Source organism: Mesoplodon mirus (genome assembly GCF_964341445.2).
Source record: "Mesoplodon mirus genome assembly, chromosome: 10".
Classification (NCBI taxonomy): domain Eukaryota; kingdom Metazoa; phylum Chordata; class Mammalia; order Artiodactyla; family Ziphiidae; genus Mesoplodon; species Mesoplodon mirus.
The window spans coordinates 25,035,817-25,061,063 of NC_138986.1; the positions used below are offsets into that span (position 1 = coordinate 25,035,817).

The 25,247-nt window shown below is 40.2% G+C and overlaps 1 protein-coding gene across 6 annotated transcripts in view; it reads left to right on the plus strand.

The window, feature by feature from the left end:
- The first annotated feature begins 2,144 nt into the window (after positions 1-2,144).
- The window catches only part of REPS1 (RALBP1 associated Eps domain containing 1), an 80,260-nt gene continuing 57,157 nt past the window's right edge, over positions 2,145-25,247 (plus strand). For 3 of the 6 annotated variants that reach the window (XM_082633378.1, XM_082633376.1, XM_082633377.1), the window contains exon 1: positions 2,145-2,418. In XM_082633378.1, coding sequence (XP_082489504.1) covers positions 2,266-2,418 — 153 coding nt within the window. In that variant the 5' untranslated portion in view covers positions 2,145-2,265. The remainder of the gene's footprint in view (positions 2,419-25,247) is intronic. The other 3 variants (XM_082633375.1, XM_082633380.1, XM_082633379.1) reach the window with 2 other exon arrangements.

Below are 25,247 nucleotides of genomic sequence, written 5' to 3' on the forward strand. Positions count from 1 at the left end.
TTCAGGACTCCCCCCCCCCCCATAAAAGATTGTATGTCAATTGTATCTCAGTGTTAAAAATGTAAACAAATATACATGTTAATGCCAGGTAGTGAAAAGTGTTATAAAGAAAAATAATTCAGATAAGGGGATAGAGTGTGGTAGTGGGGCTATTTTAGGTCGGGTGTTGAGAGAAGGTCTCTTTCTCAGTACGTGATATATGAACAGGGACCTGAGGTGTGAGAGAACAAGCCATGCAAAGGTTTGTGGGATGAGTATTTCAGGTGGCAGGAGCAAAGGCCCTGGGGGCAAGAAAGAGCTTCAAGGCCTAGGAAAGGTGGTGGAGAAAAATATGCTGAAGACATTGTAAGCCAGTGCCTACCTCATGTACTCCTCCCTTTTACACCTTTGGAAGACAGGCCATCTGTGGGCCTCTGATCTCCTCTGGTAGGTGTCCTGTAGGGACATGTGAGGTACTGCTGTGGCAAATTTAAAGTTTTAGAGATGGAGAAACTTGAGATTAATGGCATGTTATATATGTAAGTGTACAAAGTGCTACTATTCAAATACAGCTCCACAAACCCTCTTCTTTTTTAAAAAAAAGAAAAGTAATGCAATGCCTATAACTGTGTGTATATTAATATCCCATTAAAGCCTGGAGTAAAATGAATAAATATTGACATTAAACAGCATACATAAAGACTATAAATAGTCTCATGTGAGTTGAGTTGAGATTTTGCCTCCAAATGAAACAGGGCAGGTTTTGCTGACAAAGTGTTACAAAAAACCCTTTGGATTTTTAGTGCTCTTTGAATTTTGGAATTCCAGATAAAAGATTTTGAACCCTATAATATTACTTTCCTTTTATGGGTCATTTGTAAGATCAGCACTCTGGGGAGTAACCTGTAGCCGACAAAATAAAAACCCAAACTGAAAAATCTGTCTAATTCTGCCCTAGCTGCTGTTTTTGAAATATTTCCTATTTGCTAAGGATAAACTCTTGTTAAGATATTCTATTTGAGATATCTTGCGGATCACTTCTCAGATAGGTGCAGAATAGTGCAACCACATGATTTTCGTAAAGGAGGAAATTGGGGGTCGCAGGAGTGAGCCCCTGTGGTCTGTCCAGAGCCTAAACAGCTCTATAGAGCTGATGCTATATATTTATAGCACTAAATTCCTAGTGATCAGAACCACCTTGTACAAAGAGAAAAACTTTGCCAGCTTTTCCCCCCTGTTCAACAACTTTGTTTCTCAGGTAAACACGGGAGCAAGAGTGGGAGTTAGGTCTCAGTGCTTGGTGTCTGATGAGAGTTCTCAGATGGGTTGGATGTTCATAGCCCTTCAGAGCACAAAGAAATATTGAATTAATCCTCAGTAACATCTGACCTCAAAACGGTACGACGGATACAATAATAACCTGAACAATGTTCCCCTTTCACGCAATGTTTATTAACCGTTTAGTGCCAGAAGCTTTGAAACAGTCCAAACTACAGCCGGTTTCTAAGTTCTCCTGGTCTTAATGGGCAGCGTGCTGTTCCCCCCGGTCTCCGCTCCCGGGGGTCGCAGTTCTTCCCGCAGGGCGCCAAGGGCGGCTCGGCCCTCCGTCGCGGGACCCCGACCACCAGGGGGCGCTGCAGCCCCCTCTCCAGGGAGCGGCCGAGCCAGCCCGGTGGGTGTTTCTCTCTCCCTCTCGCGCTCTCTCCTCCTGGCCTCACATCCGGGTCTGGAGCGCGGCAGCCGCTGTCAGTGTTGGTGCGGTCGCGTCGGGGGCCGGGCCGGGGCGCAGTAAATGGCGGCGGAGGGAGGCGGAGCGGCGGCCGCGCTCAGCTCAGAGCCCCCGAAACTTTAGACTAGGAGCCCCACAACTTTTCCGGGAAGTGCTGCCTCTCCGGGGGCGTGGACGGAAGGGGCAGGCGAGGCGGGAAGTCTGGGGGGAAGCGGCGGGTAGCCGGGGAGACTCGAACCCGCGGCGGGGGCGGGGGCGGAGTCCGCCCGGGCCTCGCGCCGCCGCGGCCCCCGCCTCCTTCCCCGCGCCCTCCCCGCGGCCGCCGAGGCGGAGCCTCTTAGGCGGCGGCGCGCCGAGCCCAGCCGGGCCCCCTCCCCGCGACCTCCGGGCCCTGTGGCTCGGACGCCCCCGGCGCGCGCGCGAGGCCGGGGCTCCCCGCCGCTTCGGGGGTCGAGAAGGAGGCGGCCGGGCGGCGCGCAGTCCCCGCCGTCCCGGGGTCGCGGGGCCGGGCCCCGGGTGTTGCATGCGGGGCGGGGTGGCTGTGAGCGGAGGCGAAGATGGAAGGTTTAACGCTGAGCGATGCGGAGCAGAAATACTACTCGGATCTCTTCTCCTACTGCGACAGCGAGAGCACCAAGAAGGTGGCGGCCCACGGGCGGGTGCTGGAGCTGTTCCGGGCCGCACAGCTGCCCAGCGACGTGGTCCACCAGGTAACGCCGCCGCCGTCCCCATCCGCCGCGTCCGGGGGGTCGGCCGGCCGCCGAGGGGTCGCTTCCCGGCGGCTCGGGCCTCCAGCCGCCAGCCTCCTCGAGGTGGGAGTGGGCGCCGTTTCCAGAAGGGCCGGCGGTGGGCAGGTTTCCCCGGGTTTCTCCGCTGCGGACCGGGGCCGCAGGTGCCCGGAAGGCCCGGACTCGCGAGGGGAAGGGGGTCGCTCTTCGAGGACAAAAGTCATGCAAAGATACGATGGGGGTGGGGTTGGGGGGGGTCTGTGTATTATCTCTGGAGAGCGTAAGTCCTGTATCTCTCGGCTGCCGCTCAGAATCTGTGTTTTTCAACACTGGAAGAGCAACTTCAGATGAAAGATCTTGGATTGTTAACCATGTCTTTGAATCCTACATCCTGGTATCTACTTTTTTATATTTTAAGGACGCTCAATTCTTAGGGAGATTTAAAAATTTGAACTTTTAGCTAGTAGTTTGCAAGTAGCTATGAAAAGAACTTTATAGGATGCGTGGCTGATGTAAACTGGATAGTTTTTCGATTGGCATTCGATAGCACTTGGTGGAATTTGTGGATTGGGTTGGGAGATAAGTATTGAGCAACTGCAAGTCAAAGGTGCATATTTGCCTCAATCTGTAGCCCTAGAGGAGCAAGCAGAGTAAGTCTTAAGCTTTCTTCATCACGTCTGCTTTTAAAATAGAAGGCTTCCTGGAAGTTCTTCTCTAATGTATGTGGTGAGCATTGATGTTACTCTGTGTTTAATGATGCAAAGCTGCTAGTGAGAGTCTGTCTAAACAGTATATCAGGAACAGGTTTTAAGCTTCAGCTGTATGATGATCCAAGCCAGTTATCCAGATCTCCAGAACTTAGAACCACGTGCATAGGTATGATGTAGTGCACTGCGGAGAGCCCTGAATGAGGACTTTTCACACCTGGGTCCTTGACCGGACTCTATTAACCCCCAGTGTGGCTTTGGGCCAGGCGCTCTCAACTCTTCAAGCGTAAGTGTGCTTCTAACAAAAATTCTGGGAAATATAAAAATGTCCCCAAGGCCTCTGTTTTAGAAGTTACCTGTGCACTAGCTATGACTAAATTGAATGAGTTCTGTCTTTTCGCATAATCTTGTTTGTTTTACGTTGCTTTTTAAATATTTTGGGAGGAAAAGTTCAGTGTCTTACATACCAACAGCTAGGAGTCTCATATTCATTCTGCTGAAAACAGACAAAGTAAGTATTTTACGCTCTGCTGGCCACATACAGTCTCTTTATGTATATTCTTTGTTTTATGTATATTCTTTGTTTTCTTACAGCCCTTTAAAAATGTAAAAATCATTCTTAGCTCAAGGGCATACAAAACGGGGTCCGTGGCTGTGCGGGTACTCTATGCTCCCCATATGGCTTTGGAGTTAGACTTATAGGAGTAGTCAGAACATGCTCATTAATGATTTGCTCCTTTTGTAGAAATACTTTTAAGTCATTAAAAAACTAAAATTAAGGGGAAACCTCCCTTAATAGACGTGTTCTATTTGGCTTATTATGTCTGGGGTGGGGGTAGCTGAAATAAACTGACTCTCATATTTTTAAGAGTGCATGTTGTTAAAAAAAAAAAAGAGTGCATGAAGACTTTAAGACTTTGTTACTCAGGATGCAAATTAGCATTAATTAACCTTTGCTTAAAATATGTTTAATGCAATCCAAGTTATTTTCATGTTGTGCTCAATTTTATTAACACTCAAAAATAAATTTCTGTTGCCTTTTTGTATAAAGAGAGAACTTAAATAGCGTAAATAGTCAGGATTCAGTTACACGTTGGAAACTGGGAACTCCCTGAAGCAGAAGCAGAATTCTTATAGCTTTCTGGGTATTTTGCAGGCAGTTAACTTAAAAATTGGCCTAACACATAAAATGTGGAACAAAAGAGGAATATGGACAATTCCCTTATGGAAGTTCAGCATTGTCTGAAAACACAGCCCTCCCTTACTTCCTAAGCGGGAAACATTTGGGGCAACTCACGTGTAATGTTTAGTTTTTACTTAGCACTGGGCGAGGCATTTCAGGGCATCAAAACAGGAGTAAAGTTCTCAAGGACCTTGTAAACTACAGGAATACACATGTGTAACATAAAGCAATGTGAATGCCCTAAGAGAGGATAAAGGAGGGTATGACCAGGAAAGGCCTCTTGACTTAATTCAGGTGGACCTTAAATTAGTGTGGAGGGATGAAGAGGACTTCCAGGCAGAGAAAAAAACACGACTAAAGGTGGAAAGTGTGGGAAGGAGCCTTTGCAAGGACTAGCAGATAGACAGGTTTTGCTGAAGCTAGAGTATGTTTTGGGGATACTGGAACGTAGAGTCAGAAAGAGACCACGGTAGGAAAGACTCTAAAGAACAGGCAGATTTCATATTTCAGTAGGCATTGGAGACTCAGTGATAGTTTTTATTGTTGTTGTTGTTTTGTGGTACGCGGGCCTCTCACTGTTGTGGCCTCTCCCGTTGCGGAGCACAGGCTCCGGATGCGCAGGCTCAGCGGCCACGGCTCACGGGCCCAGCCACTCCGCGGCATGTGGGATCCTCCCAGACCGGGGCACGAACCCGTGTCCCCTGCATCGGCAGGCAGACTTCCAACCACTGCACCACCAGGGAAGCCCCAATGATAGTTTTTGACTTTGAGTGAAGGAGAGAGTAGAGGGTGGGGAAGGAGGCTCGAGCAGTGGTCTGGACTGGATGCTAGGTACTGGGCACCCAAACCAGGGCGACAGCAGTAGAACAGAAAGGAGGGACTGGATGAACAGGTCCGTGTTATTGAAGGGCTGCTGGGTAGCCACAATGTGAGGTGCTTTGTGGGATAATGTGTCATTGAGACCAGATTATCAAGGCTGGGTGGAGAGCTCTGAACTAATTGTGAAGGTGGCAGGGAGGGAGTTGTAGATTTAAGAGAACTGACTCGTAAAAGTAGTGCTTTAGGAGGCATTTAGAAGATCAGAGCATCTGGAAGTAGAGGAAAGAAACTGGACGCATTTGGGGACTGATTGTCTCGCACATACCTGGCTATGGGACTCAAATGTGGGAGTGGGGGAGACTGCGGGGAGTGGGATTCTGCCCCCCAGGAGGCACTTGGAGACAGTTTTGCTTGTCGTAACTCAGGGAGAGGGAGCATTTCTACTGGCGTCTAGTAGGTAGAGGCAGGAGCGCTGCTAAAACAGCCTGCAATGCACAGAACAGCCCCTACAGCAGTCACCTGCCCCAAAACGTCAGCAGTGCCGAGATTCAGAAAACCTGATGTGGACTCTGGTGCTGACAGTGGGACAGAAAATGAGGCTGAAGATAAAGTACAGATTATGAAGGTAGACCTGATGGGCTTGGGTTGCCTGGTGGTGATATTTTGATGAGATTAGAGTAGGGCAAGTGTTACTCTCTGTTGGACACCCCTCACAATTAGAAAAGGGGCAGGAAGAGGGCCTGATTTTTAAAAAGTTGATAATGAGTTCGATTTCAGGCATTTTGAGCCGGCAGTGCAAATCTCCAGGGGGTAGTTGGAAATGTGTGATTTGTCCACCCTGAGTGCCAGTTATGACAGTGAAATTCACGTGCTTGGGGTCTCTCCTCTTTCTCACCTGAGTATCTTGGAGGTAGAGGCCAGACAGCTTCTCACACGGTAGGCGTGCATTTACACATCAGGGCTTTGACTGATGTAGTAGTTTTCAGCATTTGTTAATAAAAGTCATGAGAAGGCTGAGTCATCTGGGGGAATGAGAATAGAGGACAAAGAACAGAGGGCCCAGAACTGAGGGAGGAAGGAGCTGGCATTTATTGAGTGCCTGTTATGTTCTTTTACTGGGCAGATCATTTTCATGCAGGAACTCATTTGATCCTTGTAAGAACCCTGGGAAGTGAGTATTATTCTTGTTTATTAACTAGGAACTTGCTAGGCAGAGAAGTTAAATAACTAGTTAGTTGTATACACTGATGTGTATAAAAATTGATGACTAATAAGAACCTACTGTATAAAAAAGTAAATAAAATAAAATTCAAAAATTCAAAACAAAACAAAACAAACAAAAATAACTAGTTAGTGAATAGAGTACCTCTCCTTTACCATTATTTCTTGCCACCTCTCAGCTCTTTCCTGCTTTTCACTGTTCATGTGATTGGTTTGCCCATAGTTCTTATGAAGAGTAGAGACTTAAAATTATTTGATTTTGAGTTATATGTGGATTTCCTCCTTTGCAAAATAAATAATTTTATGTATGATGATGTCTGGAAACACAACCACTTAAGAGAAATAGGAAGATTCTTGTAGTTGGTATCCTGAGTTTTACATTGCTACAACTGTCAAACATGTTGAGAAACATTCATTACACTTGTTTTGGAATACCAGAGTAAAACCTGTTCTGAGTTTAAGAGTTTGTTTTGGGAAGACAGTGTGTTAATAGCTAAAGCGAGTGAGCTAAAGCTTTATAGAATTATGCTCCACACCAGAGAGGAACAGGACGAGGGGGAGAAAAATCTGGCTCATAGGATTTAATCATGAGGAATTTTTCTGTCTGCTGAGCGAGAAGATATTCAGTGGCTTAAAAATAATCTTCTTCAGAATTATTTTGTTTTTTAAACATTAGGGAAGGTATGCTATTTACCACACTAATCAGTATGCTTTTCTAGCTTTTACTTAAAATTTTATCTTTGGGAAAGGCTTTAAAACTTCATACAGACTTTGAATGAATAATAGCTTGATAAAAGGTTCTAGTACTAACTGTTCTTTTATTGAAGATTATAAGCAAAGTATCCTGTAAATGAGGCCGAGAAAATCTTTCAGTTCATTTGTGTTGAGCAATATCTTCGTAGAATATTTGAATAACACGTTAGTTAAATGGAGAAAAAGTGATGACGATGAAACATAAACCATTTTGTCTCTCTTGAAATTTGTTCAATTATGTGATCTACTCATTAGAGGTAGGATTAAAATAGAGAAGCAGAGCCTCATTTATGCATTGAAAGTTACATACTTAATACCTAATGAAATAAGTGTCAGGTTTGTTGTTCTGGAGTAGTGATTTTGTTTGTTTGTTTGTAATCACTAAAAAAATTATAACAAACGATAAAAATAATCTTACCTTGAACAGACACTTTACTATACACTGTTGAAAAACATACTGTTGTGAAAGAAGTCACACTTCATGGCTCTCTGTAGTGTCATATTTACTTAAAATTTTTTTCTTTCCTATATCATAATGTACTTTTAGTCTTCTTTTTTTAGCCAGTAGGCCAGAGTTAGAGTCTTAGTATCTTGAGAATTCAAGCTAGGCATTTTGACAGAGCTCTAAAAGAGTGTGAGAAGTTGATGTAAGGAGAACTAACCATGGAAGGTAAGTTCCAGCCCTCACCTTGAACAAATCACTTTAATGCCTGGATTTTAGTTCTCACCGTGGAAATGATTGAATTGGGGTTTTCAAAGGAGAGGTTACAGTGTAGGGATGGCCACTCTGTCCAGCCACATCCTTAAGAAAGTAGCCACACAGACTTGAAATTAGTTGATATGCTATTTTGAAACTGGAATTGATTTCTTTTACACACTTTGGGAGATTTGAAGAGGAGAATCTTGCCTAGAATGCTGAAGTGAGTATATATATAAGAGGGAACTGATGAAAGTGTTTTAAGGTCCGTGGTACTTAGTTCTTCACGGTGTCTGGCCAGTGGGAATTTGAGATGGGTAAGACTTGGCATTTCTGATGTTTTCCCTGATATATGTTTCACTTTCTGTAGCCTTTCCTGTGATAGATTCATCTTGATTTGTCATTTCCCTCTGCCTCTGTGTAAGGAATTTATGGTTGATGGGTTGCATATATAGGCATGACATAAAAATCAGGTTGTAATAATAACTTTGCTTCAGAAATCTTTTAAGTTCATACCGTATACCAAATTTTATTGCAGTTTGATAAATTATAGGACTTAAAACCACATCTCTTCATTTTGTTTTAAGAATTGACTCTATGGGGGAATTTAAGCCTCTCTTGTTAAATGATGAAGACAGAATTTATTAGACTGTGTATTTCCGTCTAACCTCTTTTTTGGTTGTGGATTCCTTTGAGATTCCTGTTGCACACCTAAGTGTCCATCGACAGATGAATGGATAAAGAAGATATGGCACATATATACAATGGAATATTACTCAGCCATAAAAAGAAATGAAATTGAGTTATTTGTAGTGAGGTGGATGGAGCTAGAGTCTGTCATGCAGAGTGAAGTAAGTCAGAAAGAGAAAAACAAATAACCTATGCTAACGCATATATATGGAATCTAAAAAAAAAAATGGTTCTGAAGAACCTAGGGGCAGGACAGGAATAAAGATGCAGATGTAGAGAATGGACTTGAGGACACGGGGAGGGGGAAGGGTAAGCTGGGACGAAGTGAGAGAGTGGCATGGACATATATACACTACCAAACGTAAAATAGATAGCTAGTGGGAAGCAGCCGCATAGCACAGGGCGATCAGCTCAGTGCTTTGTGTCCACCTAGAGGGGTGGGATAGGGAGGGTGGGAGGGAGACACAAGAGGGAGGGGATATATGTATATGTATAGCTGATTCACTTTGTTATACAGCAGAAACTAACCACTGTAAAGCAATTATACTCCAATACAGATGTTTAAAAAAAAAGAGAGATTCCTGTTGCACATGCTGGACATCTGCTTAGAAAACATAGTTATACAAAAATTTGCATATAATTTGAGATTTCCAGCCTTCCCCCAACCTAGACAAGCTCATCCCATGGACCTCTATATTAAGACAGTTTTAAGGAAGAGCAGGCAGACCTGGGAAAGCTGAACATAGGTCATTCTTAAGTGAGTTTTGTATATTTTCAGGAAATATTTCTTCATGGCTACTATTTATACTCAGGGTGTGTATGTGGTGGTGAAAACTCAGAAATCTTCCCTGCCTTCATGGATTATAACTTGTGGTAATGTTAAAAAGGAAAAGAACTGTATTAATGGGGAATCATGGGAGGCTATGTGGACCTACTTAGGTATAAGGGAAGGCCTCTCTGAGGAGACGGGGATGGCGTAAGGGAGTGAGAATGAGATGTTTCACATAGAAGGAATGAGCACTCAAAGGGCCTGAACAGCATGTGAAGAGCTCTGTGTGTTTGAGGAGATGAAAAGCTGGAGCATTATGGGCAAGAGGGGAGAATGGCAGTGGCCACATGCTGCAGGGCCTTGTACACAGGGATAAAGAGTTTGGATTATAAAAGACTGAAAGTTTATATTCAGGGGAGTGGCAGCATCCGAAGTATATTTATCACGGGTTACCCTGCTGTGTAGAGAAGGGAACACTGGGGCAAGCAGAAACAGATTGGCCACTGGATATGCAGTAGTTCAGGTAGGAGACCATGATGGCTTAGATTAGTGAGGCGGGAGGTGGAGAGGAGGGGACGTATTTGAGATATTTGTAGGTGGTAGAAACCGGAGGATGTGATAATGGATTGGATATGGAATATAACCAGGGGCGGGGGGCGGGCACATTCGGGGATGTTGCCGGAAGTCACCATTATTGGATGCCTGGAAGACGAATGGGTTTTTCAGGGTTTTTTGTTTTATTTGGGTGGAAGGTAATGGTGAATTTGGGAGTTTTCTTTTCTCAATCGTAAGTTCTCAGAAGCCTGTGAGATTGTTAAGAAGACCTCTATCAGAGAGGATCATCACATCTTGAGGAACTCCGAGATATTTGGCTTGGAGATGTCAGTTTGAAGCTTATCAGTGTGTTAGTGGTATTCAAAGCCATGCAAATAGGTGAAATCACTGAAGAAGAGACTATAGAGAGGAAAGAAGGATTTAGAAATAGAAACCTGAGGAACACTGCACATTTCTAAGCTGGGTGAACTGGAAGCCCTCCAGGAAGGAAGCTAAGAAGGACAGCCCAAGTGGTTGTAGGGAAATTGGGAATATATATTGGATCATGTCGTAGATGCCAAGTAATGCAAGTATTTCAAGAAAGGGATACTTAACTGTTGAGTTTGGCTGAGAGGTTGAGAAGATATGGGCAGAAATATGGCTGTTGGATTTGGCAACCTCAAGGTCATCAGTGACCATAATGAGCCAGTGTCATAGACTGGTAGAGGTGGAAGCCAGATTTGAGTGACTTGAGGGATACACAGTGGCCCAGGAACTAGAAATTGGGTTTAAAGAAGTTAAAGGAAACAGACATGGGGCCAAAGCGGAAGTATGAGGATGTGAAGGAAGTCTTTGTTTTTTTGAGTATATAAGAAATATTGCAGCATGGTTTTAGTTGTTAGGATTAATAAGGGAAGAAAGGAAGATGAGGAGAGAAGTCCTTGAGAAAGCAAGAATGGTCTAGGATCCTGATCGCACAGGGCAGCAGTTCTTTGATAGGAAACGGATAACTTCCACAATTTCAAAAGGAGGAGAGAAAGGGAAAAAATAATCTAGTCACAGTAGCATCAAAAAGAAGAAAATACTTAGGAATAAACTTAACAAAAAAGAGCACCAAGATGCTTATATTACAAAACATTACTGAGAGAAATTACGTACTTTTTTTTTTTTGGCTGCACCGTGCAGCCTGTGGTATCCTAGTTCCCCGACCAGGGATTGAACCCAGGCCCTCGGCAGTGAGAGCGTGGAGTCCCAACCACTGGACCGCCAGGGAATTCTCCTAAATAAAGATTTAAATAAATGGAGAGATAGTCTGTATTCATAGATTGGAAGATAGAATGTTAAGATGGCAGTTCCCCAAGTTGATCTATAGATTCAGTAAAATACCTGTCAAAATTCCAGTAGACTCTTGTAGAAATTGTCAAGCTGATCCTAAAATTTATAAGGAAATGTAGAGGATCTAGAATAGCCAAAGCATTATTGAAAACAAAATAGGAGACTTACCCTGTCTAATTTTAAAACTTATCTACAGTGATCAAGACAGTGTGATTGGCATAAGGATAAGCATTATAGGTCAGTGGAACAGAATTGAAAGTCCAGAAATTAACCCTTATATTTATGATCACTTGGTTTTTGAAAAAGTGCCAGAACAGTTCAATGGGGAAAGGATAGGCTTTTCAACAAATGGTGCTGGGACAATTGGATATTTGTATGTTTAAAAAAATGGATTTAGACATACTGTTTTATATACTTCACACCGTACATGAAATTATCTCAAAATAAATCATAGACTTTGTAAATTTGTAATTGTAAAACCTAGAACTATAAAAATTCTAAATATTACATAGGAGAAAATCTTTGTGATCCTGTGTTAGGCAGAGTTCTTAGGTATGACACCAAATGCATGGATCATTAAAGAAAAAACTGATAAATTGGACTTCTTTAATGAAGTTTTAAAACTTTTTACACTTCAGAATATACTTAAGAAAATAAAAAGACAAGCCACAGACTCTCAGAATATATTTGAATATTACAAACTTGGTAAAGGTTTTTAATCTAGAATATATAAAGAAATCTTACAACTCAATTATGCAGAAAAAAACCCAATTAGAAAATGGGCAAAAGACTTTTAATAGGTATTTCACCAAAGAAGATACTATAAATGGCCAATAAGCATATGAAATGATGTTCAACATTATTAGTCATTAAGGAAATGCAAGTTAAATCGCAATGATATATTGTAACACACCCATTTAAACGGCTATAATTTAAGACTGACATTACCTGTTACTGGTATTGTGGAGAAACTGGAATCCTGTACACTGCCCTTGGAAAGGTAAATGGTACAGCCATTTTGGAAAAGTTTGGCTTTTTCTTAAAAAGTTAAACACATGCTTACCATACAAACCAGCAGTTCCACTCTTAGGAATCTACACAACAGAAATGAAGATCTGTGCAAACAAAGAATTGTAAATGTCCATTTTAGCAGTATTATTCACAATAGTCAAAAATTGGAAAGCAATCCAAATGTCCCTCAAATGGTGATAAACAAAATATGGTATATCCATACAATGGAATACTATTCTATAATAAAGAGGAACAAATTACTGGTAAATGCTACAACAAAGATGAAAATCAAAAACCTGATAAGTGACAGAAGCCAAACAGAAAAGAGTACGTATTGTGTGGTTGCATTTATATGAAATGTCTAGAAAAGGCAAATCTATACAGAAAGCAGAACAGTGGATACCTGAGGCCAGGGCAGGAGTGGAAACACTCTGGAGGAAAATTTTGGGGGTGATGTGATGGAAAAGTTCTAAGATTGGATTGTAGTGATGATGCACAACTCTATAAATTTTCTTAAAGCTCAGTGAATTGTACACTTATGGTTGAATTTTGTGATGTATAAATTATACCTCAAAGCTGTAAATTAAAACTTTAATAATTTGCAGAGTGAGGGGAATGCATGAAATAGTCATCTTGGAGAATGCGCAGGTGAGTGTGGTAGAGAATAAAGGACTCTGTGCTGTCTATGTAATTTTAATTACAAAACCTCAGTGTAACTTAACGTAATCTGGCATTTGGTTACGCATTTGTGTTTTGAATATCAAATGAAAGGTGATATATCAATAGATATTATGTATGGAAGAGATTGCCATATGAAGATTCATTACAACTGGGTATAAATAAGTACATTATTTAATAGATTAAGAAAGGGTTGAAAAAATTGTGATTTGGAATAATGGAAATCAATTTCCATCTATTGACTTTGAATAGTATGCTGACTTTATATACATTTAACTCAGATATCTTAATTAATTGTATGGAAAATTATAGAAATATACTTCAGAAATCTGAGTTTGAAATCATTGTGCCCAGTAATAATAATTTTAACGAAAGAGTGGTTTCAATCTACAGGACCACCTGTGGTTGCTTTCTTTTATTGAAATAATTACTGTCACTATCGTGATTCTCTCTGTAAAAAAAAAACTTCTGTTACTTAGAGGCACTGATTTGTTGTCTTTGTAGTATCTCTAAATTGCTGTATCCAATTTGAGCTTGCATAAGTAGGTAGATCTTGGGCCACATTATATATATATATATATATATATATATATATATATATATATATTTTTTTTTTTTTTTTTTTTTTAAGATTTAATTTTTTATTTATTTTGGCTGCGTTGGGTCTTTGTTGCTGTACGCGGGCTTTCTCTAGTTGCGGCGCGCGGGCTTCTCCTTGCGGTGGCTTCTCTTGTTGCGGAGCACGGGCTCTAGGCGGGCGGGCTTCAGTAGTTGTGGCGCGTGGGCTCTAGAGCGCAGGCTCAGTAGTAGTGGCGCACGGGCTCAGTTGCCCCGTGGCATGCGGGATCTAAGCAGACCAGGGATTGAACCCGTGTCCCCTGCACTGGCAGGTGGTTCTTATCTACTGTGCCACCAGAGAAGCCCCTATATTAATGTGCTCCTTTGGATAAAAAATAGCTGCTAAGAGTGCTGATCTAAGAGTGATAATTGCTTCTTGTCTGTGGATTATGTAAAATGTTGTATGTGGAAATAGGGATATCTATGTCCTTACGAAAAGAAATTATTGTCTAGAAACTATTCAAGAGTATTTTTGATTTTTCTTGTCTCATTTGTGACTAGAAGGATCAGGGGTTTGACTGCTTAAACTACAGTGTTTATTGGGGTATATGTTATTAATAGTTGATTTAGAAGAATTCATATTCTTTCTAAAGCGAAAAGTATTTACTTACAACACCCTTGTAAGTTTCTGCGTCAGCAAGTATTGAGAATGGTCAAAATTGCATAGACTTAGGAATGTGACAGTTCTAGATTTGAATCTCCACCTCAGTGCTTATTAACTTTCTTGCTCTGAGCAGGTAACTTAATTAACCCCCTTTGAAGACTCCCATTTCCTTATCTGTAGACCGAGGATGATACCAAATCCAAAAGTTTCGTAACACCACAGTGAAGTAACATGTAAACCTAGTGTAGTGCCTGGCTCTTAGAGGGTGATCAGAGAAGTTTCGTTCACTCAAGCTCTGCTCTGTTAAGGAAAATTCATAATTCGTAGGATCTTGGCTTTAATGGTAGTAAAAATCTCCCCATTGTTCTTCAAACCTAGCTTTATACGTTTTGTTTTTGTTGCAATGAACTTACTACACTGCCCTCAATCCTTTGATCCTATCAGTAATGCCTTGTGTTTCTCCCTTTCACGGTGTAAGTAGAGGATTTTTACTCCTGAAGTGAAGTTTACCACCAAAATACTAAAATAAAGGATAATTCTGAGGTTTTGAGCCTACATGGCTTGCAGGATGATGATAACCATTAATGGAAATAAAGAAGTGAGCGGGGGGGCCTAGTTCAGTTGAAGGCAATGTGCTGAATTTGGATGTGCTGAGTGCGCACATCCATGTCATGTTCAGTCCATCTGGGCAGCAAGGTTTAGTGGGCATTTGAAAGCTTGAGAGCAGCAGCTGGGTGGCTTTAGAAGCTTGTTCAGACTTGGTGGTGGTTCCTGAATGAGGCCATTCAATAGAAATGAGGGATGCAAACTTAACTTAGTGTATTTGAAATGTCCTTTCAGAGTAGATGGTAAATTGCACTTTTGTGTGGAGATTGAGGTATTCTCACTTACAACTTCAGAAATTTTCTGAAACTCCTGAGACTGTTAGGAAGGCAAGCTGGATGAGGAAGTGTAACGTCTCTTTACCTGAACTTAGTCCAGCCTCCAAAGAGTTGAACCCTGGTTGTTAAACCCAAAAGGCATTTGCACATTTAAAGTAAGAGGTCTTAGCTGTTTGCACGCAACCTCCAAGGCAAAGAAATTGCATTTAGCTGAGGAATGAGCCTCAGAGCTAGAACAGTCTAGCCTACCCTTTCCCATCAGCGTCTCGTTGCAGCTTTGTGCTTCTCATTTAACACAAGATCTCTTTTAATCTTTATAATATAAGCCTGACAGATATTGTTATCCCCATTTAATTAATAAGAAATTGGATGCTCTCATGATCCTCAACAATTAGTAGATATGTGGAAAAATTCCTTGAGGGTGAGTTATCCTGGAGCATTGCTGTACCATTTCTTCAGGGATGGTTCTATTGAATTCTGCTTTCCATATATTCAGAGTACTTTCCTCTATTTACTATCTTACAATTACATCATTCATTAATTCAAAAAATATTATTAAACACCTATTATGCATCAGGGTATGCACCAGGGGCATGGAGTATGCAGAGGTGAATGGAAGAGACATGGTTCCTGCTCTTCTGGAAAACTTAAATCTTTCTCCTAAGCTCCAAGAACCTAGCAGGGGGTCACTGTTCCTATCTGGTCACAACTATATCTCTGGCACATTGTTGGTAGTTAACATTTGTTGAGTGTTGAATGAGTGAGCATGGATTTATCCTTTTATTTCCCCCAAATATCTTTGCTTATCACTAGCTTGAATATATATTGCACCCAATTCAAATAATAATAGTACTAATAAATGCCGGTGTACTGCCTACTGTATGTCAGGTAGTTTGCACCCCTTTACAAATATTAATTTGTGAAGTGGGTACAGCTTACTGTCCCTGCTTTTAAAATGAAGGTAAAGAAAGGACAAGTAACTTATTACAAGGTCACACAGCTCGAAAGTGGTAGAGCTTAGGTTTAAGGAGTCCTTTTCTTAACCACTGTGCTCTGCTTCCTAAATATTATATGATTAAATACTTGTTATCCCACTTCCACGCTCATATCTTTACCGTCTACTATATCTCTCAATATTCTAAATTCCCCAGTTTCTTCTTTAGAGTTACTTGACATTTACAGGTCATGCTGAGGTCCCCACACCAGCTTGTGGAGTCTCTGTACTGCTGTGAGTCCTGTTAGGTTCTAAGAGTTATTATAACAAGCCCTGTTTATCCATGTCTTTCAGCAGCGCGTCTTGGGATAGTTTTGTAAATAAAACTTAAAAATAGGTCCTTCTGCTACATTTACTTAGATGCCATTGTTTATTTTCGGTAGTTTGCTAAGTAAATTAATAATTTTATTGAAATAAAGGGATACAATTTTAAACTGTTTTTATATAAAATACAAATAACAATCTAAAACACAAATAACATTCTAAAAGATGGGTAAACAGAATACTTTTATCGCTAAGGCCGACTTAGTCAATGTCTCCTCTAGGAAATCTAGATAACATTAATTTGTTTGACTTTATGAGGACCTGCTTCTCCTCATAGGAGAGGGTTCTTGGTAACCTGGTTTGGATCTCCTTAGCATAGGAGTGGCAGTTTATGCCATAGGTGTAAATAAGGTCAGCCAGGATGAATTTGTGGAGTGAAAGAAAGGAGAGAGCAAAAGGCAGCCTGAGGTAGTAGCTGCCTGAGGCATTGGAGGGAAAGCAGAGAAACAAGGAAAGGAAGGAGAGTTATGGAAAGAGTCATCTGTCACGTGCTACCAAACTCAGTATTGAGTTTCATGGATGCATGGGTGGAAGTCGGATTGCTTCCTGACAAGTTGGTACATTACTCTTTCAAAAATGTGTTCTAATTTAGACTTTTGACTAATTCATACTTGATTTTTCTTTTACATTCTCTATGCTGTTACTGAGGTTTTATTCATTCAGTATTTTTCCTTAGGATCCAGAGCAAATCCTTCTCTTGATGAGTTCTCTGTATTGAGATATTTGAGATATTTGCAAACTAACTCATTTTTTATAGTCCTTTAGTTTCCTTCAAAAATTTTATCCCAGATGTGATATTTACCTGAAAAAATCTGGATCATCAAGGAAAATCTTGATGTTCATAAAAGACAATGTTGTACTGTTTTCATGGAATTAGAAAGAAAACGGAAAGCCCCGAATGAACTTTTTGGCCAACCCAGTGGTTTGACATCCTGCTTCTTTGAACTTTCCCCTAATCCTCTCTACCAGATAACCCCCTTTCTGTAATCTTCCCATACTGTTGTATATGTTTGTACTTGTATATACAACTTGTACTTCTAGCTTCCTGTTCGTGTGTGTATGTTATCCTTGATAGGTGACAGGCAATTTGAAGACAAGCGTTAGCTTATCCTTGTTTTCCTCAGATCACTCTGCTTATGATAGGCACCCAGATCTTATTGGACTGGTTAATTGGTGCTGCAGGGCTTCACTCCTCATCAGTACCTTGATGGGTCCTAGCCTAACCTCTTCATTTTGTCATACCACTTAAAAAATTCCAGACGACGACAGGGAATGAGCCTTTTTGAACAATATGGAGCCTCTGAGACCTGATTATATAGATCTTTCAGTTAGACTGTGAATAAGCCAGTTAATATTAATACTTTTGAAGTTGTTCAGGTGGCTTTAGTCAGATATGGTGAGCATGCATATTAATAACTTTTCTTTAAGCTATTGTACCTCAAGGCTGTTCTTTTAATTTTTTATTTTTAAAGATACCATAGTTTACTTTAGTGATAAACTCACATGAGATCCTCTGCCTTTCAGAGGTATAATTTCTAATTCTTGAACATGACAACGAGCAAATAGTGGTAGATAAGTAATCTAAATAAGGAAACAGGTCAGTAGTTTCTCATTTAATTTAGTTGACTCTTTTGGAGGAAAGCATAGCATTCTCGTAAAATGCATGGCCATAGGGAGAGCATATCAAATCTGAGTAGTCCTGCTTGCCCAGCCTTGAAAGTTATCACCAACTCACTCCCACATCTCACATCTTGTTTCTGATTATTCTTCTAACGTGGACTTTGTGTTCTAGCAGATCTGTTTTCTGTTTCTGTTTCTCACACAGTTACTTGTTAGTTTTTTTTCCCTCATCATGTTACTTTCTTCATCTGCAGTACCCTCCCCTGGCTTCCGTGCTTCCATCCTCCCCCTTTTATTAAAAAGGTGCCTTAGTTTTTATGTGTTTGGAAATGTCATTTGAGCAACCTTACCTTCTCTCTGACTCTTTATTTGCCTCCTGCCTATCCTTCTGTATGTGTTTTGCACTGTACTGCTTTTTGTTCATTTATGTCATTGCTCACCTGCTTTTCCAGGATATTTACACCCCCAAAATATTATAAGTAAAAATTATAAGTGAACCATAAATAACATTCAGGTTTCTTTTCTTTCATGACCTCATGATTATCTAGAGCAGCAAAAGCACATAGCAGATGTTTATACAACAGAGCTAGCTATTCAGGGAAGCCAGTTGCTTAGCTCTGCTATTGCTGTGCATACGTGGATGTGACTGGGGTGACAAATTAAGGCACTTCTGGGGCCCTCACCCAGGAAAGTAAAAAGGGGGGGTGGTGAGGCTTGCAGCCTTGGATGTTCCACTGCTAGTGCTGTGGGTACTTGCGCCCCGCCCCAGTCGGTATTCTGGGCGTGAGAAGAGGAGGAGGCAGCGAGAACAGGAACAAGTAGCACAGAATTCTCTGAGTTTTGACTTTGCAGCTTTGCTGACCAGCATTGCCAGTTCCCTCTCCCTCCCTTTCAGGATGCTTTTTTCCCTATTCTTTTTTTTAATAGCAGAATGTAAGAAGTTTAAAAGAAACAAAATAGGAATTTATTGGCAACTAAAATAAATCATGGTGGAATCTGGATATCTTGGCACTGTTGCTTATATTTTCTTTATAAAATATAATAAAGCACAGCTTCTGTCCAGTTCCAGTGTACCTGGCTGAAAGGAGAAGACCACAAATCCACTTAGAGGGAGGGTGCTGGGTACACTCACATGATGTCACACAGCGATTGCACATTCCCTAGCACAGGCCACTGAGATTTGTGCCATGTCAGAATTACAGATTATACTACTTGTCACGGTCAATGTAAGTCTCACAGGAATAGTAGAAACTACTGATGTTAAACCTTTGAAATCTAAGAGCCTACTGTATTCTGTGCCTGCCTTCAGGAAGCTGAGGATTTAATAACCAGAGGAAAGGAATTTATAGTTAGGTTTTCTATTACTACCCACAATTTAAAACTCGTAGAGATAGAAATCTTTTACTTCCCTAATCACATTTCTGTAGATTACCCCTAAGACTTGTTTCTGGAGTGAATCCAAACTTGTGTTTCTCACACCTAACAAAGGGCGAAAACAGAATTGTCAAAGTTACTAATTGTATTGTATAATGGTTATTTTCTAATAGTGTTCCTTTTTTGCTTCCTGTGTTACTTATTTGACTGTACACCCATCTATCTGCCTTCCTATTTTTCTTTTACTGCCAAGCAACAAATGACCCAGATTTCTTCTCTACTGTCTGTACTAGTAACCTAACTTTTTTCTGTTCCTCCTACCCTACCCCTTAAGGAAAAAAAAAGAAAACAAAAAGATATTCTTAGAGTTCACCTTTATCCTAGCCACCAAGTCCAGTAATATTTTCTTAGGTTTCATTCTGTTTTATCATCTCCCTTGTAATTGATACTGAATCAATTCTTGGTGGATATTATCTCTTCTTTTTGTTCTCTGTGGTGCTAAATTATTATGTTATTATATGTCTTTAAGCATCCTGTCTTCCTACTGTGTCTTTCTCTTGTGTAGAGCCAGCTTTGACCCCTTTTCTTACATTCAGCCTACAAAGTCCTTCAGATTTTCTTTCTCTGAAAAACCTCAGCCAATCATCCTTTTCTGTCCTTTGCATTAATTATTTTCTGAGCGCTGACTCTGTTATTGCTACACTACTGCAGTAGCCTCCTAAGTCCTAACTAGCTTTTCTGTAATTGCTAAAGAACAAAAAAGCGAATTTCTAAAAACTTATACGATACTCTTCAGAAGTGCTCAGCAAAGATTAGTCTGGCATTTAGAACCCTCTCCATCTAGTTTGGTCCAGTTTACTACCTAACCACACTATAATCCCTACTTTGACCTGTTGGCACCCCCCCAGTTCGAATGCCCATCTTGACTTACCCAAAAACCTGTCCATTCTTTAACATCCAGGTTAGGCTTTTTTTTTTTTTTTTTCCCCTAATAAATATTTCCAACCCATAGTAACTTCTCTCTAATTCTTACAGAAACAAGTATTAATTACATAGCACCCGCTATGGGTCAGGCATTGAGCTATTTGACATATGTTTAATTTTAAGCTTAGAGAATATATATTATTACCATTTTTTAACTGAGAAACCTGGGGCTCCAGAGGCTACATGCTTGACATAAGCTGGAATTCAGATCCAGCTCCATCAGATGGCAAAACTTGTGTTCAAAACACCAACCATTTCAGTGTATAAGATTACAGCCTTATATGATAGCTCATCTTTGTCATTTGTATGTTATGTTTTCAGCTAGGTTAGAAGTTTCTTAAGAATAGGGGATGTGTGTTAGAACTTTACATGCCTCCTAGGGCCTACTGTGTACTTTGAACATTGTGTGTACTCAAGAGGAGAACATTTTGCTGAGGCTGAGGCATTTCTGTGGTGCTACTAATTACAACAATCTGCCTACATTTCTTGTTAGAGCATTCTCTAAACTGTTACGAGTGCAAGAAAGACTGCAGACATGGCTGCATACTGAATTAAAGGGAGGTAGTAGAGCAACCTCATGATTTGTGTCCCGAAGTGTGGGCTATGTACCCAACAAATGGGAAAGCACATAGGGAGAAAGCTATTCCTTTTGAATTGTTTTGCAAATCCGATTAAGGAGAAAGGTTCGGTTTGTTACTTGTACGTTTTTAACACCTTTCTAACACAGGTAACTCTCTTAATAAAGAACAGGTTTTTTTTTGCAGACCGTGGTATTTTGGCTGAAATTAAACGACAGTTTTGTTTTCATTGAATGTTTTTGTTATTTTCTATATATCTCAGGTGATACTTAATGTCCGTTTATATAGTGATACATTTGCCTTCTAAAATAAATTTATTAAGTTTTTAAAGTGTCTTGATTTAAAGAAGAAATATTAAGAACATAATAGCACAAGTGGCCCGAAGACATGGCAGAGCTTGTGATGGTGGTATGCAAGAATCTGAAGTTTGGGAAACGCATAATGGAAAAAGCCAGGCTTTGGAGTTTCTCAGGGTTGGGTTCATATCTTGGCCCTGCTGATTTCTAGCCTGTGACCTTGGGCAAGGACTTTCTCTTTGCCTCACTGTTTTGATTTATAAAATGAACGTAACAATGCTTACTTCTTAAATTGTTTGAGGATTGTCTTAAATAAGTACTGGTATACCACTCAATAAATAGTAGCTTTTTCATCATCAATTTTGATAATTTGTTGTTTATTTCCTCATTTGGTCAACTAAAAATCTTTAATAGAATTTTAAAGATGCAGTTGAATTCTTAGTATTTTTGACCCTGAAGCAAGTATTTCACTGCCCTGGGCCTTAGTTTCTCTGGGCCTTAGTTTTTTCATCTGCATATTGAGAATAAATTAGCACCTGTATAGGATTGTTTTGGGGACTAAATGAATTTGTAAAGTAAGTAGAATACTATGGTGCCTGATATTTGGAGTAGTGCTGTATAGCTATTAGTTATTACTATTATTATTTCCTTAGAAAGGATGTAGCTTTTTGGAAGATCCTGAGGCTATTTTTCCTTTGTTCTTACCATCCTGAGTTGGGGATGGAAGGTGTTTTGTGATATTCGATATGTTCACTAAGATTCACTGAGTGTAAAGCATCTTGGTACTAGCATCATTGTAAACCAGCAAGGGAGAATAAGGAGGTCTTCAGCAAAACTACTCTGAGCCACCACCCAATTATTACAGCATGCAGTTAAAGAAACTCAAAGGAAGACTGATAAGCCCCAAAGGACTGAGGGGGTCTGACGTTGAATCATCATGAACTTCTGTATGTTATAGCATTTTCTAATTGAGTAAAATGCCATGGAACATTTGATATTGATATGTGTACTTTATCAGCATTTTTTAAAGGCAGTACCATGGGTTCATATTAGTTGAATGGTTATATTTAGTACTATTTTTGTTCTTCAATTTTTATCTATTTTGTAAGATACACCTGGTTTCAGGACAAGTAGTTTTTGTTTTTTATTCTGTGCATTATGTTCCTAAATGTTGGTTATAAAACAAATGTAGTAAGCCAAGTCATTTTCCTATTTTTCTTGAGTAATTACACTGGTTCTCTTCCTATAAAGGGGAAAATTGACCTTAAGGCATAATAAAAAAGTAGAGTACAGAAAGTTTTTTGTTATCAAATATTTAATACAAAAAATATGATAAAACACTCATTTACAAAGCAAAAGTACCGATGCTTGAATTTCACACCAGATATCTTTCCTTCGGAGGCAGATTTACAGGACAAAGTTTAGCAAGTGACTTAATTATTCCTACTGAAATCCCCAACACAGTGAAATTAATTCCTTATATATTTTGCTCATCATAACAATTCATATTTTAAAATGTATTTAAATATGTATCATTTTTAAAAGGGGGCACGTAACTAATCTATGTCTGGTACTTTGGCAGAAATAGATTTTTGAAAATTAGATGTTTTCAGAGGATAGTTTGTATTGTGGTTACAGACTTGATATAAAATTTTCATTCAGAGAAATAATATTTTCACTAGAAGGGATCTTAGAGGTAGAATCTAACATTTGCCTTTTATTTACGAGGAAACGAAATATATTATGTAACTTACCTGTATTCACATAGCAAACAGTTATCAAAACTTGATTCTGGGCCTCCCTGGTGGCGCAGTGGTTGAGAGTCCGCCTGCCGATGCAGGGGATACGGGTTCGTGCCCCGGTCTGGGAGGATCCCATATGCCGCGGAGCGGCTGGGCCCGTGAGCCATGGCCGCTGGGCCTGCGCGTCCGGAGCCTGTGCTCCGCAACGGGAGAGGCCACAACAGTGAGAGGCCCGCGTACCGCAAAAAGAAAAAAAAAAAAAAAAAAAAAAAAAACAAAAAACTTGATTCTGTGACCTAGTCACCAAAACTAACAACTCTTGTTTTATGATGTAACATAGTAGAACTCTGGTATAGCACAGCTTATTATATGAATTTACCACTGGGAAAATACGATCGCTATGAAATAATGCAGTGGTTAAGTGCATGGGTTTCAATTCAAGTTCTGTTGTTTGCTGTGTGTCCTTGAGCAAGCTCACTAGCATATCAGTTTTCTGTTTTGAAAGAAGTACCTACCTCATAAGGTTGTTAGGATGATTATGTTAGTTAATATGTTACTGAGCTTGGAACAGTGCTTGAAACATTGTATACACACCATCAATGTTAACTACCATCACAATCATCATCATTGTCATCCTCACCCTTTAATAACCTGCAATAGCCCATAGCACAGGTTAGAACATTATCCTAAGAGTGGGATAAATGGGTTTCTCTTTATCACAAGTAATAGAGGGACTTCCCTGGTGGTGCAGTGGTTAAGAATCAGCCTGCCAGTGCAGGGGACACGGCTTCAAGACCTGGTCCAGGAAGATCCCACATGCCGGGGAGCAACTAAGCCTGTGTGCCACAACCACTGAGCTGGCGCTCTAGAGCCTGCAAGCCACAACTACTGAGCTGGCGTGCCACAACTACTGAAGCCCGCGCACCTGGAGCCCGTGCTCTGCAACAAGAGAAGCCACCGCAATGAGGAGCCTGCGCATGGCAACGAAGAGTAGTGCCCCTCCCCCCAGCTCGTCGCAACTAGAGAAAGCCCACGCGCAGCAACAAAGACCCAATGCAGCCAAACATAAATAAATAAATTTGTAAACAAACAAAACAAGTAATAGATATTTCCCAGGCCTGTGTTTTACTGACAACTGGCCAATGATAGAGAAATATGTACAAGAAATTACAAGACAACTGCTTAACCCTGTTCACTCTAACTCTACTCACTGAGTGCAGACACCTTAGAGCTCCACTCTATTCTGTGTACTTAGGGAAAGTCATGGGCTTCCAGTCCTTCCAGTAAAGGAGCTGTAGTGGTAACATAGTGCAGTAGGGAAGAACATGCCCTGGAATCCTCCGCTTCCCCATTTCCTTTAACCATGGTGGGTTAATTTACCTCTATCCTTTGGTTCTCTTATCTGTAAAATAGCAGTAAAAGTCTCTGTCTTTCAGGGATGAAAGTTTCTGTTACGAAGACTAAATGAGCTAATTTATAAAGTGCTTAGAATGATGCCCAGCCCAGTGTTGAAATGTTTAACTTTTATTATTATTTTTAAAATCTTGATAAACTAGAGTTGCTGTGGCTCTAGAATAGTCAGTTAAGTCTCCATGTAAGAAAACAGAGGGGCTTGATTACTAGTAGTGGTTTCTGAAAAATGTTACTCTTTAATTAAGATTAATATTCAATATGACATATTGTAAGGGAACATGTTTTAAGTGTTGGCCTTTCCTGTAACCTGCCTTCTGTTGGTTAAATGGAATCATTTATCTTTAAAGGTGTTTTGGAAGGGCAGTTATAAGTCTGTCTTTGCTTGAAACTATCCTGGCTTATGCCTCTTGTCCAGGCATACCTATAAATAGTACTCCCTTTCACTCTTGCAAATGTCTCAGGTTGGATGTAAATTTTATGGTCACCCTAAGTATAGTTTATTGGCCAGATGGATTTTACTAGATCATCTCCATGTCTCAATAATATTTTCTAAAGGCAAACACTACTACTTTAAGCCTAAGTTGTAGATGGTTTGTGGGATTTTTCAAATCACTTTTGTATTTTTATTGTTTTTATCCTTTCTTACCTTTAATCTGTATTTCAGTTTTTTAAAAGTTTTTTTGGTTAAGTAGGTAATACAAAAAATTATTTTAATTGGACATGGGGACTTGAATTGAACTACCAATAAACTTTATAGGCAGTCATATAATTTTTCATATTAGGATCTTTACATTTGAGGCCGTCAGAAGTGTTTGTTTAGACAACTAATGACTGTGATACTGATTATAAGCAATAAAATATTTATTGGTCTGTATGTACTACTCTTATCATAGTTGACTGTCAAAAGGAGTTTATATTGCCCAAAGCAAGTTAAATTATAGAATTAGGAATCAGATATATTGCTAAGAGGAATCTTTTTAATTACC